The sequence below is a fragment of the Apus apus genome, chromosome 3 (assembly GCF_020740795.1).
Source record: "Apus apus isolate bApuApu2 chromosome 3, bApuApu2.pri.cur, whole genome shotgun sequence".
In the NCBI taxonomy this organism is placed as follows: Eukaryota; Metazoa; Chordata; class Aves; order Apodiformes; family Apodidae; genus Apus; species Apus apus.
This window is the reverse complement of record NC_067284.1, coordinates 18,662,184-18,679,613: the sequence shown is the minus strand read 5'-3', so window position 1 is coordinate 18,679,613 and position 17,430 is coordinate 18,662,184. Positions and strand designations below refer to the sequence as shown.

Genomic DNA, 17,430 nt, shown 5'->3' with positions numbered 1-17,430 from the left:
ATGCTGGTTCTGTGTCAGCATTTAGGCCTAAATGAATGGTAAAATTTACTTAGCTGTTATAAGGGTGTATCAGTAAATATCTGCCCTCTTGTTTTCTTGGTCAGACTCAGAACAGGCTTGTGACTTGTTTATAGAAAGACCTGAGTGGCTGACAGCCTTGAACAGTGGTGGGTTTGGTTTGGTTTTGGTGGGGGGTTTTTTGTGGTTATGTTTTGTTTGGTGTTGGGAAACATTTTGAAATCAGTTAAGACTAATTCTTAACTACAGTCTTAGGCTTTAGCCTTGAGAAAAATTATTCTGGAATGTAGCATCAATGGTAGCCCCAGGAAGGCAAACTACAGTGCTCTTGGTCAGGTTAGCAGATGTAGGTAGGGAATTTCTCAAAAAGATCACAATGCACTTGTCTCTTTTTTTACAGATGTACTTCCACATGTACTTCAGGTGAAACAAAAAGCAGAACAAGCAATGTAGCTGGGGGGGAGCCTTGGGATAAAGTATCAGTGGAAGTGATGTGTTTGTTGGGTTTTTTTACCAGCTCTGATAACAGAGTTAAGATCAATCTGGTATTTTAAGGAAGATGTTATGATAATGTGGATGGTGCCTTTCAGGTTGTTTTTTTTTTAATATTTATACTTTAGATCTTACTTGGAACGTAAACCTTTTTCAAATAATATTTTTTTTAACAGTTACATAAGCAATTGCTGCTTCATAATGTTGTAAGACAAGGACAAATATTTTTAGAAAAATGTGCAACAAAGTATTTGTAGAAATACTTTATTTCAAAAGTACTGGAATACTTGAGGTTTTTTGTATCTGTTTAGCTGCTGTTTAAGTAGTATTATTTTAAAGGTTTATTCTGATCAATGTAAACAAGAGAATTTTTGCCTACCTAGGGAGGCAAACTGGGTTTTTTTGTACTCCATGGAAGTATCTGCAGATGTGTCAGCTCTCTGAAAAACTCCTATAGTTGAAGTGAACTGTAAATGTTTAGACACAGTTACAGGGTTGTGATATTATGACTAAAACTTGTGAAGATGATTGTATATTATTCACAGTATTTGGGGAAAATATATCCTTATTATCCAAGTATATAGGTAATGTATTCCAACAGAACGGATTGAGAACAACAGCCTTGAGGAGAAGGACCTGAGAGTGTTGATTGATGAATAGCTCACCATGAGCCACCAATGTGCGGTTGCAGCCTGGAAAGCCAACCATGTCCTGGGTTGCATCAAAAGAAGTGTGATCAGCAGGTCAAAGGAAGTGATTCTGCCCGTCTGCTCTGCATTTGTGAGACTCCACCTGGAGTACTGTGTCCAGTTCTAGAGCCCTCAACAGAGGAGGGACAGGGAGCTCTTGGAGTTAGCCCACAGGAGGGCCATGGAGATGATTCGAGGCCTGGAGCACCTCTGCTGGGAGACAAGCTGAGAGAGTTGGGTCTCTTCAGCCTGGAGAAGAGAAGGCTCCAAGGAGACCTCATAGTGGCTTTCCAGTACCTGAAGAGGTCTACAGGAGAGCTGTGGAGGAACTTTTTACAAGAGTATGTAGTGATAGGACCAGTGTAGTAATGGTTTTAAGGTGGAAGAGGGTAGATTTAGGTTAGACATTAGAAAGAAATTCTTTAGTGTGAGGGTGGTGAGATACTGGAACAGGTTGCCCAGGGAGGTTGTGGATGCCCCCTCCCTGGAAGTGTTCGTAGCCAGGTTGGATGGGGCTTGTAGAAACCTGATCTAGTGGGAGGTGTCCCTGCCTATGCATAGGGGTTGGAACTAGATGATCCATCCCTAGCCATTCTATGATTCTATAAAGGTATATTCAGTTTAAGCAGTGTAGCCCATGATGGAGTTGGAAATAATATTTCTCAAGCCAGTGTCTATTGTAATTCTCTACCAGCATTAACAAGAACTACTGGTTCATAGTCTTCTTCTTGGCAAGACTTCAGTTGGTCAAGACTTCTAAAGACCAGTTTCTTAAGAAACACACATCTCTTATCTGGCCAGCTGTTGTTGTTTTCCTTTGGTATGATGCAGTTTTTAAACTTTCAGGACTTCGGGGTTTTTATTATTTTTATGCATGTTTATATTTAAAAAGAGGAATGATACAAGTAAAAACACTTGAAAGTGACAGGATGTTACTTGGAAATATATATGTAAACTGTGAATAACACCTGATTTGGTATTGTTTTTGGCAGAAACTTTTTTTACCCTTGGAGTAATCAATTTAGGAGGAGCAGTAGCTGTTAGTAAGTCAATTTATTCCAAGTATCTTCAGCATAATACTGGCCTCGTAGAATTAACATTCTGCCAAGGCCCCTTCTCAACTTTTAGGCATACCTAAGCTATGAATGATGCAAAGAATAGCATAGAATCCAGTGAAACAAATTTCACACAGTAGTGAAACCATTAGGGCATCTTTATGACTGTGGTGCATCCAAGATACGGTAACATGAGCAATTTACTGTGCAATCCTCTGTGCTGTTTGACTTGATTTATCCCTGAAAGCTTGTACAATGCAATCGAGAGCTTGCATCACTTCTGTAGTTAACTACCACAGTTACCTTTGGTCAAGTGGTGTTGGGGTAATTTTGTATGTTAAAACTCTCCTTCAGGTGAGATCTGACATGAGGCTGTTTCTGAGTTTAATTCCACTTCAGTCTGACACCTGATTATCACTTTCAAGCACAGGCAAATCCTTTCATATTCATCGTAGGGGTTTTTGTACACAACAATCCTAGAACTGTAAAGTATACAAAGCAGTTTCTTCTCTACCTTAGTCCTGAAGGTTGTTGCATGTTGAATCTATTGTTTGCTTTGGGCTATCATTAAACTCTTTGTGCTCCTCAGCTTATGCACTAGTTTAGTACCTCCTAGAGCACTCTTAGTAGAGCACAGCTTACAGTTAAACACCTTTCCTCAGGAATCTGAGCTTGTATGCTTAAATAAATGACTGGGGGGTTTTCAGAATTGTTGCAGTAAATAACTTCTAACAGTGCATATGGAAATGGCCTTACTCAGGGTGGATGGTGAATCAAGTTAAGCTTATTCCAGATGCTTTCCATAATACGTTTACCACACTTAAAATAGGCCATATAAGCACCTTAAGATGGATGAATTTGGAGTATGATAGGATACATGAACAGTAAGTTTTTAGCAGCTAGCATTGAGAAGCTTTCAGTCATTGGCTTGGAGAGAGGTTACCAGCCACCCCTCCTAGAATTAGACACCAACTGAAAAATGTACTTTTAATTTCACAAAGTGCAGTTATTTAGGAGAGACTTAACTGAAAAGTAAAATTACTAGAAAGAAAACTCTTTCTGTCCTGTCTCAAACCATAACACTAGAACAGGTTACATCTATGTGCAGTTTCATTTTTAATATCTCCAGGGCTGGAGACTCCACAACCTCTCTGGGTAACCTGTTCCAGCATTTATCCAGTCTTGCAGATAAATAAATATTCTTATGTTTCAGTGGAATTTCCCTTGTTTCAATTTACATTTTTTGTCTCTTGATGCTGTATCTGGGTACCACAGGCAACAGCCTGTGTCAGTTGTTGCTCCACCCCTGCCCCAGCCATTAGCTTTCTCTCCTCCAGGCTGAACAATCTCAGCTCACTAAGCCTCTTCTTGTCTGAAAGATGTTCCAATTCTTTAATCATCTTGGAATCCCTTTGCTGGACTTGCTCCAGTCTGCCCATGTTGCTCTCATACTTGTGAGCCCAGAACTGTCCACATGGCTAGTTAATGTCCAGCTTGTCTGCCAGGACTTCCAGCTCCACTTCTGCAAATCTGCTTTCCAGCCAGTTGACACCCAGCCAGTACTGGTGCATGGGGGGTTATTCCTCCCCAGGTGCAGGGTTTGACACTTCTCTTTGAATTTCATGTGGTTCTTGTTGGCCCATCCCTTCAGCAGTGCTCTGAACATCAGCACACCTATCTAGTGTATCACACAATCCTCATTTTTTATCACATGCAAACTTTATGGTGATATGCTCTGTCCCATTGTGTTTGGGTATAAATGAAGAAGTTAAATCGTTGGTCCTACTATCAGTGCCTGAATGTACCACTAATGACTGCCTTGAGCTAGACTTTGCCCAGCAGTGGTTAAATGAAGAAGTTAAAGAAACCTGGGTGTGGATTTTAGCTCTGCTGCTTGCATTCTCAGTAGCTCCCATATGCAGGGTCTGGCTTTCCCCTCTTCCTTAAGTACCTTAATTTGAGTAGTAGGTCACACAGCTGGACTGTCTAGGTACAAGTTACTGTTTCCATGTAAACAAACTTCTGCCAAAGCTGAAATCTGCAGTGACTGTGTTGCCAGTTTAACATGAATCATGGAAATGGAATTGATCCTACATGCAGCAGGGCAAGCCACTTAAGATGAAAAAAGGTGTTGTTTTGAAGTGTTGGAAAGTTCTCATTAAAGCAAATTTTCCCAGGAGCAAATACAGAAAATACAGGTTAGGTTGGGCAGGGGAAATGGAGAGCACTCCAGTGAGAGATTAAAAGCATCTGTTTTGTTTATCCTGTGTCTGCCTTTAATTAAGCCATGGTGACTCACTGTAATATGTCAAGAGGTGATTATCTAAAGGAGAAGCTAAATAATTTATAGACATCTATAGCTCTGCAAATACCCAGAACTATTGCCAACTTGTGCACAAGCTTACTGTGTTTCTGGAACGAGATACGGGCACTCTGAAGGGATGGGGGAGTGGTGAGTGTGTTCAGAATACGGACAGAAAAGCAGTACCAGCTTCTTTGAAAAGCCAACTACTGCTGTGTTTTGTGAAACAGGACACTCAGTCTTACTAACATGATGGTCAGTGGTTAGAGCAGTGAATGGGGGAGACCTAATAAAAAACCTTGCTAGTTAGCTTCCAGAACTTCTGCAGAAATTCAGAGAGAAGTGTTATTAATAGTATATTAATATTCTTACACTATTTTCAATATTTCAAGAATAGGCCTTTTTAAAAACTGACAAGCAGTTGGTTGTGTTTTATGCAAATGATAGCGGTCTGTAGTTGCTGCTGCTTTAAAAAAATTACTAATTTTAGTGTTGTCAATGTTTCTTGGAGATGTGCAATCATAAATTCAAAAGTCTGCTGAAAGAAGAAAAACACATGTAGTAGCTTAACATAAAACTTGTAAAATAATGTAGAGTGGTGCTCTTCGTTTAGGTTATTTCCCTGAATATTGTGTGCGTATAAAACGGCCACTCGAGGGCACCTTTGTATTTGGTTTAGCTGTTAATATCCTGAGTATATTGACATGGTTTGCTAACGCACTCATTTTTTAATCTCTTGAATCTTTTGAGTGATACCCTGCATTTCGTAGTTAAATACAAGCTTAATACAAGTTTCTCTATTAAGCATTAATTTGAACCCTTTCTAATAAAAGGCTAAATAACAACACACCTTACATCAAGAACAGAATTTTGGAAAAACTACAAATAGAAGATGAGAAAAGCTTTAGCTTAATGACCGTAAGTGTTTGTATGACTGTTACTTACCATCAGAGAATTGATTGTACGAACTGTACTGAAGTAAAATAATTCTTAGATTTTATATGTTACATTCACTGATAACTTCAGTTAGTGCTTCACTTTTTTCACTTCAAATCATAGTCTGGTGCACAGTCTACTTCAGAGCCATGGGGTCGAATACTGTTTGTATGTATGCTTTTACCTGAACTATTAACATAGCATTTATTTGGATAGTGCCCACTACTAAGTAATGACTTACTAAATACTATAGAAGTTTGTGATGGGCAAAATAGGGACAGGTAACACATGGCCACGTAAGAGGGGCCGGGAACTGGAGTAATACTGTAAACCTCCAGATCTTTTCACTTGCGATCTTAATTTTTTTGTGAACCTGAGTCTCTCACAGAGCTTAGGTGAAAATGAAATCTTGCAGCACTATTGCATGTGTAAGCATTTTCTTGCTCAGCACTGAATGTACATGATGCTTTAAAGACAGTATTGATTTTTCATTATGCAAAATGGTCATTTTTAATTTACTAGATTTCTAAAATCAAGTCTCAAAACACAAACAATGGAAAGAGATTCAAGAATTGGTAAAAATTAAATTACTACAAGTCTTTGTTCTGAAATGCAATTGAAATTGTATGGGTATATGAGTATAAATCTGGAAACTTTAAGAAACAGCTCCTTGTTTTCATTCCTTCATTTAGGCAATTCTGAATTAGCTTCTGCAGACTGGTTGGGTCTTTTGATTAAATTTAAAACTAAAATGAAATATTCAGATGCTCATTGTCAGTTTGCGGTAAGTTCTTAATGCACACAAGCACCTCAACTTTATTCTCTCCTAACAGCATGTATGATTGGTTGCAGGGGTTGCCACTGGTTTCATTGGGTACTTTCAAGTGCCAGTAATCAAAGATGACTTAGTTCACAAATTTCCAGAGTGCAATGCTAACATATATTAAAAAAAGTGCATCAGTGTGTGCTTCTTTATCTGAGTTCTGGAAAATGACTGGAAATAGCTTTTTGGATTTTGATTATTTTATTGCTTTACATGTGTGGCCAAAAGTGGGGGAGGTTTTGGTTGCTTGTCTAGTGGTTTTGGTAACAAATCTTACTACCTTCTTGCTTAAATGCCTTTTTCCTTTGGATCTAAATTAAGAAAAGGTATTATCTTCTGTCTGCTCTTCAGACTTTGTAATTTATGTCAGTATTGAGCAGTTTTTCTAGAAACTGATTTTTTTTAGCTTTTTTCTCTTTGTTTCCACTAAAATATAACAATTGTATTAAAATTGACAAGTTAGAAAAGTTATGAGGGCAATTAATGCTGTGGAGCAGTGTTTTAATGCAAAACAGTTTGTTGTGTTTTTTAATCTACCCTAAAGAGGCAATGTCTGCTGGTAAACAGTATTTTCAGGTACTCAGACTTGGACCCAAGCATGGAGTAATCTTCCTTTACTTATGCTCCTGATCAAGCTTATAGGAACCAGTTATTATTAATAAAGGCTGACAAATACCATATAGAAATCCCGGGTGTTACTTTGACGTACAAATGCATAACACAGCTTTTCAGAGATCTCAATCTCCTAAAAAGTAGTTTTAAGATTATTACTAAAACCTTGCTTGGCAGTCCTGAGTGGTGATCAGGTTTCTGCCATAAATATTTAAAGTGCATTTGTGCCTTTCAACTAATTAAAGGCAGTTTCACCAGGACTGAGAGTAGCACTTACTCTGAGAGAGCTGGATGCATTTACCTGTCATGGGTGAGTGGTTTGATCGTGGGGTTAGTCTAACCTCAGCCCTCCCACTGCTGGCCACCAGTGTAGAAGTAGGTCACTGAGCAGATGCTTTCTCATTTGCCATTTGTTGGGAAACTAATGAATCTCTTTTGACTACAGACGGGAGCAGCTCTGTGAGCCACTTTATCACTGTAGTAGTTTTAAAATTAAAGATTTACTGGAAATACAAGCCAGGAGCACACTTGTTGTCAGCTACTGTTTCTTATTGGTGTTTTGTCTGTTCAATGACTAACGTCTCCTGTAGCTACTGGTATTTCTGCTCTGTAAACAGGACGTAGAATGTGTATTAATACGAACTTTGAATAGTCTAACCTGGCTTTTGGCAACAAAGTAATCAGAATAGCATCAAAATAATTTAGGGCTGACTTATACTAATAAGAATAATTATTTGTTGAGGTGTTCACACTTTGAAAATATGAACATACCACAACCTTTCAGAGTAATAGTTGAGGGAAGGTGCAAGGCAGAACAAAACCAGTAAGGTTTTATTGGCATCTGAGAATATTAAACAACTTCACTGGTTTGCTAAAATATGGGGTTAGTTCGAATTAAAAATGAACACTGAAATCTCCTGAAAACCAAGCACTTGATGAGACTAAGGTGTTTGGTTTCTCTTCATGCTTGGGGAAGGTATTAGCATCCATAGTGATGCCTTGGATATTTGTGAAAATTCAATCTTCTGACTGAAAAAGTCCCCAGATAATAAGAAAATACCCTTACATTGTAGTGTTATTATAGAGTTTAGTTTTATTTGGTGCTAGTTCTGGTATATGGACATGATGACGAGCAGAGCAGTTGGCACTGCAAGGACTGGATTCTAGCTGGAGAGCTCTGTCTCTCTGAGGCTCCTCTGCTCTCAGCATGGGCCATGCTGGATTGCTCTGAGGTCTGGAGACAGCTGGGAACCTTAGCAGGGTTAACAGGTCAGCTGTCTGTTACATATCAGTTTGTCTCAACGGCAAGTATTTTTCAGTGTTCCCTGATACCCTGATCAGCTCTTGATACGCTGACTGCTTAACTAGTCTCCACAGTGGACTGTACCAGTCTCTCTTCCAATCCTATTTTATGTTTAGCTTTATCCAGCCATTCAGTTTGACTTGATTGGATTTTTTCATTCTGATTTCCTTATCTGGCACAGCATGGCTGATAAAAATTGAACACGATGGAGCAGTGATAAAGCTGTTCAGCAGCCCATATTCATGCTATTGCTTTTATTATATAAACTTAATCAGTTCTTTATGCATTGTAATGTGTCTTCTCTTAAAGATTAGCTCTAGTTATGCCTTTTGTACTCCTGCCTGGTTGAATATTTGCATATGTGAAGTGTGCTTTCAAGTGCTGTTTTTTAGCCTGAAGTGAAGGTCGTGCTGCTGTTTATGTTTAAACATTACCTAGGGCATTTCTCAGCTTTTCACTCTGTTACCTGCTTATAGCTTGCCTGACACTTCGTAGGTTCTATGATTCCATTACTTGATTGACAAAACTATAATAAATATTTTCAGGCCTTCATAAATTTACCTTATCCTAGGTTAGATAATAATTTAATTTATGAAGATGATATGCTAATTGAGAATAACTATTACAGAAGGATGGAAATGTGATGCAAACATCTATAGTGCTGTTCCTCCCAACCCCCCAGATGAAATTCTGCTTACCTGGTTCTGTGTGGTGGGTAGCTGTTACCTGCTGCTCACCTGTGAGAGCTATCAAGCTTAAATTCTCTTAAAATCTGAAGCATGCAAAAGAATGAGAAAAGCCACGAACCCCGACAAATTAAAATCCCACTTTATCCTCACAAACTTGAAAGTATAATTGCATTTAATTGAAGTCTAGTAAGGAACGTGGTGTTAGAGCTCAAAGGTTAATACATGCAGTTACCTAATATTTTTTTCTGATGCCTTTATTTGGTTACAATGTCATGTAAGTAGAATAAACAGGATCCCTGTGTTCCTATAGCAACAGAATGCTACAGTTTGAGAAACAGCTTCATTGCAGCAGATGTATCCATAACTCTCCTAATAACTGGAGGATTTTAAAACAGTAAATTAAAAAATGCAGGTTCTGTTTCATATTTCTGCAGGTAAAATTTGGTTTTAAAATTTGCATCTTTCTTGAAGCTCTACACCACCTTCCAGGATAAGACATAGTTTCTGAGTTTGTAAAAATACAGAATTTATATGTTCTATGAATATTCCAGCTATATGAGCTATGGTACTAGCAGAATTTTCTGCAGGAAATATGGGGTATCGACATGTGAGGTAGGAGGTTTTTTTGCAGCTTTCAATTTCATTTTAGTGTAAGCTGGTTTGGATTTTGTTAAACTAAGTAAACACATGTCATCTAAATTGGTTATTTTGATCCAACGTAATGACCTGCACTGTAATAGCTTCATCTGGTTTTATATTTTCCTTTTAGGTAGCAGAGGTTATACAAACTGTAGAAGTGTCAGCTTTATAGCTCTGAAGATCTTATACATACTTGTTAAATGTAATTCAGTTGTATTTCTGTAGTAATGGGAGCAGAAAGATAATGTTTCCATTAAAGTGATCAAGTATGCATAAAGATACAGGATAAGAAGATATATGAAAATTGCATTTAGAGGAATGCTGTTTTCTTGAGCATACGGCATCTGTTGTGTATATAACTTATACCTTTTGGTTAATTCTGGAAGACTAGTGGTGCTAATAGCAATTTTACATACTGATTCCTAGGAAAGAAGTATATAACCTGTCTGGAAGGTCTGGCATCCTACTGCTAGTTTGAAGCTTTATATTAACCCTAAGCTCTTTACTCATTTGGACTGCTCTTAGAGAACAGTTAATTAGAACTTAATGTATGACTTTCAGAGTTATTTTGCATTCCTCTTAAAAATGCTCTGTTACAGTGAACAAGAACAAAGGCACTCTCTTCTCTGCCCCTCCTCTGGGACAGCGTGCCTTCCTTGCTTCAGGACATTAATATTTCAAGTCATGCTGGATAAAATTGAACAATGGATGAAACCTAATTATTTTTCTTAGGCCTGTGATATGATCTTATCCGGGTTCATTTTGTTATATTCTACTCTACTGAATTTCGTTATAAGTCACTCATTTCTACCTGACAGGTTTCCTTTAAAAATCATACTGATAAGGAAGGAAAAACAAACAAACAAGAAACAACAAACAAACAAAAACCCCCCAACAAAACCAAAACCAAAAAAACAAACCTAAGAGGAAATACTTTGTCTCCTCTTTTTTTTTTCTATGTTGTACTTTTTTCCTCCATCCTCAAAATTATTGAAAAAAATAATGACAATCATATTCCTCATCTGCCTCTGCTCCCTCCCTTCCCAGCTTTTCTTGCTTATTTTCTTTCTCATTTCTTCCCTTTGTTTGTACAGATATCCTCTTCTGATGCTGCTCAGCCTTTGGCATCCTCTCCTTCTCTGCAAGCTGCTGCTGAGAAGAGCAAAGCAGAGGTATATTATTTTTGGGTGTAACTCTTGTCAGGTTACTGCTTTGCACAAATACTTCATTTTCTGTAGAATTATTTCACTGAGGTAACCAGGGAATTTGAGTTGCTTGTAATACTTCAGGCATTTAAACTGCTTCTCTCCTTGCTTTCTGGAATAGATAAATGAAAAGAACTGATACAGCAGGACAAAGCACACACATGGTGATTGTTGCCTGCTGGGTGTTTGTATGTCAAAATTCTGGTTCTGCTCTGGTTTAATGTGACAAAACGGTGGAAACACCATTTCATTCCCAGCTAATGGGCATGAGTGACATTGTCCTGTCTTCTCAGGAATAATTTTTTGTATTGTTTTTTGTAACACTTGCTTGCTTCAGAATCTAAATTATCAGTACTTTTCCAACCATTTATTTCAGTCTTCTTGGAGATAAATATAGAATTAATTTGGTGATACTTGTGTTAACTCGTGGCTGATTTTAATATCCCTTCTGGCTGGCATGTATGTGTATGTACTGATGTTGTGTTTACTGTTTAGAAGAGCCTTTGCAAAACATAAACTAACAAACAAATAGTAGATGAGGCATTGTTTCTGTGAACTTTAAGTAAGTGTCACAATTTGCAACAATAATGAAATATATTGTTTTTTAGAATGTGTATGCTTAATGATAGACTCTTTTGGATACTTCACTGTGAATTGAGACTGTATACAGTATATGAAATAACTTATTTAAACATAAATCATGTTTTTTCTTCTAATTACACAAGATGTGGAGAGATGCTATGAATTATTTTAGTTCAGCTATACTTAAACATTAATAAAAATGTAAGTGACAGTGTCATGGACTAGACCACAACCCTTGATGAATTTGACATGTATTTTAAATTGTACCAGGAATAGCAGCAGCCACTTAGAATGACTCGGTTTTCCTTTCTTACTCATCTCTCTTGATCCATTCAAATTTGAAAGTTCCTCTGTGTAACTGCTATGCCATGTTGTTGGAAATGAATCTTGGAGAAACAACTGAATAACTTTTGCTTAGAACTGAAAACCAATATAAAGCCAATTTCATTTTATTATCTTCATAGTGCTTTTTGACTGCTTTTGCAACTAATGAAGCACTTGAGTTGAAGTTCTGGCATGAATATACAGCATCTGAGAAATGTTTTTATTTAGTCTGAATTCATTTTTATCTAATGGAGTTGAAGCAGAAAGCTTGTATATTGAAATTGTGAAGTGTGAAGATGAAGGAGTTAGGGTTTTTAAGTCCACAGTGAAAATGAAGTGAATGAAAATGAAGTCACTGGGATTCAAGAGAGTTCCTGTGTGCTTTGTGAGGTGTGGAGGCAGAAACACTGGTCAACAGTTTTAAGTCCTCATATTTTCGCTATGAAGGTGCTCTCAGGGATTTGTTAAGGGAAATGAGAGGCATTTATGTATATTTGGTAACCTTATGGAGTATTCACCATATGAATCTTCAAGCCCTTCTCATTCTTGAAGTCCTGGAGTATAAAAATTTCCAGATACCTTTTCCTCTAGAAGCAAGATTTCTCTAATGGAACATATTTTTTAAAAAGTAGTAGACAAACTGGAAATCAGGACATACTGAACATGATCATATGCAAAAACTCTAACTCTACTTTCACTTAAGCATATGCAAGTAAACTTAAGGTACTGTATTTGAAAAGTAAGTGTACTGCTATGACACTTCCAACAGTTTTTCCCAGGAGAGTAAACAAACACAGCTGTCTAAAATATAGAAAAGCTTCCACAGGAGAAGAGTTTGGGTTTATTTAAATTATTCAACTTGGGAAGGTTGGAGTGGAGACAGGGAATGAAAGACACTTGGAAAACTTGTTGCTCTGACCATATATTTGTGTGCAGTACCTGATCATGGTTACAGGATTTTGAGAGTTTTTAGAATGCAGGTTAATGTCAGGATCCAGGACACAGTAATGAAAGAAAGGTTAAGCTTCACTTAAAAGGCATGGCTATGCATTTGGAGTCTTAGTTCAGTAAGCCTGCAATTTTAGGTTATGATGGCCTCTTAATAGAACATTGCTCTCTATATTTGTCCCAGTCATGCAGACTTTTTCTTGAACACTTGGCACTGGCACAGATGAGATACTGTTTTGGCTGAGCCTCTGCTTTGGACTGCTAAGCTCATTTTTTTGTTCCTGATCTTCACTTAAATCTAAGTTGGTCTCTTTCTTTTCTTCGAAACCGACATTCCAAATTCCCCTTTACTGCAATTTTGTGACTGTGGTTGTTGCTTCCTGTGACACCCACATCTAGAAGGGTGCTTGGTGTGGTAGTCTCACTTTGCAGGAGCTGGATGTTCAGGTTAATGCCTGCTGAAAATTTTCAGAGGCATTAGTTTGGTCTTGAGTAACCTCAGTTGAGTAACCCCAGTCCATGTGGTAAATATGGTGAAAGTTTTGAAAGTAGATTATTTGAAGTTGTAAAGAACGTGTTACTTGGGCCCCTCATGCCCAGTGCTCTCCCCGAAAACCCAGAAAACGTTTCATCTTAGTGTTGAAACTATTTTAACCAAAGGTCATATTACAGAGATAAAAAATTATATATATTGGATGTTAAGAAGGAAGATAAAATAGTCCTTGGCACAAACCTGAAGCTTAGTAAGCTGTATAATACTGGAAGTGCATGGACAGTTACCTAATCTCTCAGCCTTCCTCATGACATTGGGAAAGTTGCTAAAAAATAGTGTTTTGCAGAAAAAAGCTGTTTAGAAGCTTTGAACAAAGGGATCCAAATCTAATGACTGGGATAATATTTAGGAGCTACTGTCTTACCTCCTTGATTACAGATGGTAAGTTCTTGTTCCATCCATTTTGCAGGTCAGGTATACTCACGAGTACTATACTATAGTAGTACAAGGTAAATGCAGACAGATGGCTAGGTCTAAAAATCACTACTAACACTGTCAAAGCAGTGAACGATCTAGAAAGTCCATATCCTCTGTATGTTATGATGCTTTAAGGAATATTTTATGCTTTTCTTCAGTCAGACTGGGTCTGTAATATTGCACCATTTGTTCATTCAGAACTAAAATGAAAAAACTTCTGTAATGTCATTATGATGCATTCAAAGGAAAGGGATCTCTTATGTTTTCTCTTTCTGGAACAACTTAATTCTCATGACTCAGCAGTTCTGTTATATGGCCCAAGTCAACTTTTTTATGTTGAGGAGTTATGTTTTAAGACTACTAGATTAGCTTTTAAAAATTAGTAACTCTCTGCAGAAAGCTGTCAAAGAAACTGGTGTCTGTCCTAATGACAGAGGTTATCAGAGTTAATGGAGTACTTGTAGATGCTTTTCTTTTCAGATCTGCTTAGCTTAAAAGCAACACTAGTTCTTTTTCCTTATGCTTATAGGCAGAAATGAAGACAAACAGGTGAAATAGTGAATGTCTTGAATTCTCAAAGTTACAATATTTTTAGAAGTTCTGCTGGAGCGAAATGAGTTACTTCTGGGAGCAGAACAGATAGAAGCATAAACTCCGAATTGGAAGGGAGTAACTGAAAATCTCTATCTTCTGTATGGCTTTGGACATTCAGTAGCTTGCAAATGTGTTGATCTTGAGGACTAGCAAAATGCCTTTTTTTTTTCTTTTCAGAAGGAGAAAGAAAAAAAGAAAGAAGAGAAAAAGAGAGAGAAAGAATCAGAAAAACCGTCAAAACAATTAGCAGTTGAAAAGGTGAGAATAGTATTTTTTCCCTTTATTTAAAAATTATACATAGTATGAGAAGTGTACAAAGATCTGAAAAAAAAAATATTTTTTGTGTGTATATATTAATAATAATCCAAGTAATCCACCTGAATTATTTACTTGTTATGTTGTTTGCATACAGAGGTTGATTTACCAGAGCAGAAGCTCAGATAATTAAGGTTTTTAAGATGTACAGTTGCTATTCTTGCACACAACATTTTCAGTTTTATTGAGTGCTGTATGATCACTTAATGCTGTTTGTCGTAAATTAATCCATTTTAAACAGAAGCTTGTAATTTATGAAACTGAATTAATAACCCTATTCTAGGTAATTTGAAAATACTCAACTAGATCATGTCACAAAACATGACAGACAAACCGATTGTTTCTTTACACATTAAAGCATAATGAACAGCTTTAGCAACATAGGTGTGATTAAAATTTCTTGTGCACTGCTGTATAGAGTTAATATTAAGCACAAATTGAATGAGTAGTTTAAGTATTAAATGCAATAATTTCTTCTTAGACAGATGTCCTCTGTCAGATTATACGAATCCAATAGTATGTTCTGATCTGCAGTGTAGTCCACAGAATGCACTGGAGTCTCCATCTGTCAGTTGATTCCTCAGTGGTGCTGTATGACAATTATGAAAGATGTTGTTTATTCATACATTATAATTGCAGATGTATTTCTAGTTCAGTTTTCAAATAGAATGTTGTTATTTTGCATAATAAAACAAGATACAAAAATATATGCACACTTGGATGGGAAAAAAAGCCCCTCCCCCCCCCCCAATGTTTTAGCCATCGTGTGGGAGAATCAATATTAAGATGTAAAAAATGGCAAGCTTTAAACCAGGGAAAAAGTTGAAGCTGTAGAAAAATTCAGATCTCTTTACAGGTGTCATGTACTCCTACGAGTCTTAAGTTCATAAGGTCTTTCTTTTTTATATCTTGTATTAAGTTTCTTGGCTCTTAAAACAAGAAGTGCATCCAAAGAGATTAAAATGTTCATGTTCAGTTATCATGTTCTGATCTCTGCTTCACAGAACTGACTGATCTGCTCCTACATCCATGTAAGAGCTTCTCTCTGGTGACTGATCTTTAGTCTTCAGCAGGCTGAATGTCTAGCGTGATTTCTGTTGCATTTTGAAACATTGCTGAAAGCTTGTAGCATTGATTTAGTAAAGAGCAATAGTCCAATATTGTGTTAATGTGTCACGTAATTGTGGCATAAGAGATATTTTTTTAATTAGCATGCTTTGATAAGTAAAAGAACAGATATTAATCTTTTAACTTATTAAACAATATTGGGCTTTCCTACTGGAATTGCTTTTCAGTAAGAAACATCTTGTCCTTCAAGTGAGTTTCGTGGGAAATGTTTTTTAATGAACTTTTGAGTCGGAGACAGTGATTTTGATGTAGAGTAGAATTTCCTCAAGATCAAAGAAATTTACTACAGAAGAATGAATAGCAGGGATACTTGTTAGACTTTTTTTTATTTAGGCTGTTTTACTTTCTGTGACAAAACTACTGAGTAAGGTGTCATATAACAAGATCTTACTATGTCAGCTCCAGATTTAGTCTAGTTCAGTGATTTGCATTTTACTGGAAACAGCCAACAAATGTTTCACGTCAGATCTGCGGAGTTCTTAGTAAAATAAAGTAAGTGACATTATCAGGCTACTGGCAGCCTGTAACATTTTTTTCAGTCTTCTTGAAGAAAGGTGAGAAACTTGCAAAACTTACTCAGGGTCCCTCCCCCTCCTTTCCCTGTGTCATTTCCACAGTTACAGTCCTCAAATTTCCTCAGTGCTCATGCTTAAAATAACCTTATCCTTACAGTTACTTTGGAGAAGAAGAAAAAAATTACAAGAAAAATACACAAACAATTATTATACAGTTATCCATGATGTGAGAACTGGGGCCTGGTTGTGTGGAGCTGAGATGCCTGAAGCTCAGCTTTTTGTGCAAGCAACAGAAATGCTAATTTTAGCAATATAAAATGTGTTGAATTGCAAGAAAAAATGATCAAACTGAGCCTATTTGCATCTTCTTATGCCCCAATAGCAAGAGTAACAGCACAAGCCAGACTGTAATGCAATGAAAGCAATTTTTACATGTTCTGTACACACAATTAAGACAGTTTATATTGGTTAAAAAAATAAATCTGATATTTTAAGAGCCTCTTTCAGTAGTGGGGAGGGAAGAAAGTTGATAATTCAATCACCAAACTTACCTGTTCTGTTGAAGGCAACATACGAAAATTTTTAATTTGTAGGTGAGGAAGACCAGCTAGGCTTTTAAGAGCCATTTTTTAAACTTCATCATCCTGTACACCCTCTTCATCAACTGCTGAGGAACTTTCCTTTCTTACTATTTACTCACTTCGCACAGATGAAGTTGGTGAAATTTCCCTAATCAGCCATGATTTTCTTTTGGAACAGAATAAAACACTGAATTCCGTCTTATTTCTGGTATGCGTACTGAGGGTTTTTTGTTTGTTCTTAAGTAAATTAATGTGGTCAATTTACAGTCATTTGATGACTTTAAAGAGAATACGTAGCTTGCGTATTCTCACCCATGTATGAAGGAGGTCACAAAACCTCACAGTAGTTTTCTGAACTGAAATTTAAACTACCTACAATTAAAGTTTTAGGTAGAGTTTCATAGCACAGAGGAGCACTTCAGGTAAGCTCCGTGCTGCTGCTTCACACAGCATGTTGGAGCAGGCTCTGTGTGCACCCCATCCACCTTGTATCTGTTTCCCGCTGAAAGGAAGCATGGAAAGAGAAGGAGATGGGGTGCGATCCCATCTAAGCTGAGGGATCAGGGCTGGGAGGGAAATGGCCAATGTGTGAGCTGTAAAGTTTAGGTACCCCAAGAATGAGTGAGGCCATTAGAGCTGCAAAGAATGGAGTGAGGAAAACTGCTTGGGGACCATCAAATGGTCTGTCTACAGACTGGGCAGGAAACTCT

At 37.2% G+C, this 17,430-nt stretch overlaps 1 protein-coding gene across 2 annotated transcripts in view; it reads left to right on the top strand.

The window, feature by feature from the left end:
• SMAP1 (small ArfGAP 1) overlaps positions 1 to 17,430 on the top strand; it is an 87,908-nt gene that overhangs the window by 31,946 nt on the left and 38,532 nt on the right. Inside the window, exons 5-6 of one of the 2 annotated variants that reach the window (XM_051613494.1) lie at positions 10,653 to 10,730; positions 14,359 to 14,439. In XM_051613494.1, coding sequence (XP_051469454.1) covers positions 10,653 to 10,730; positions 14,359 to 14,439 — 159 coding nt within the window. The remainder of the gene's footprint in view (positions 1 to 10,652; positions 10,731 to 14,358; positions 14,440 to 17,430) is intronic. The other variant, XM_051613495.1, reaches the window with a different exon arrangement.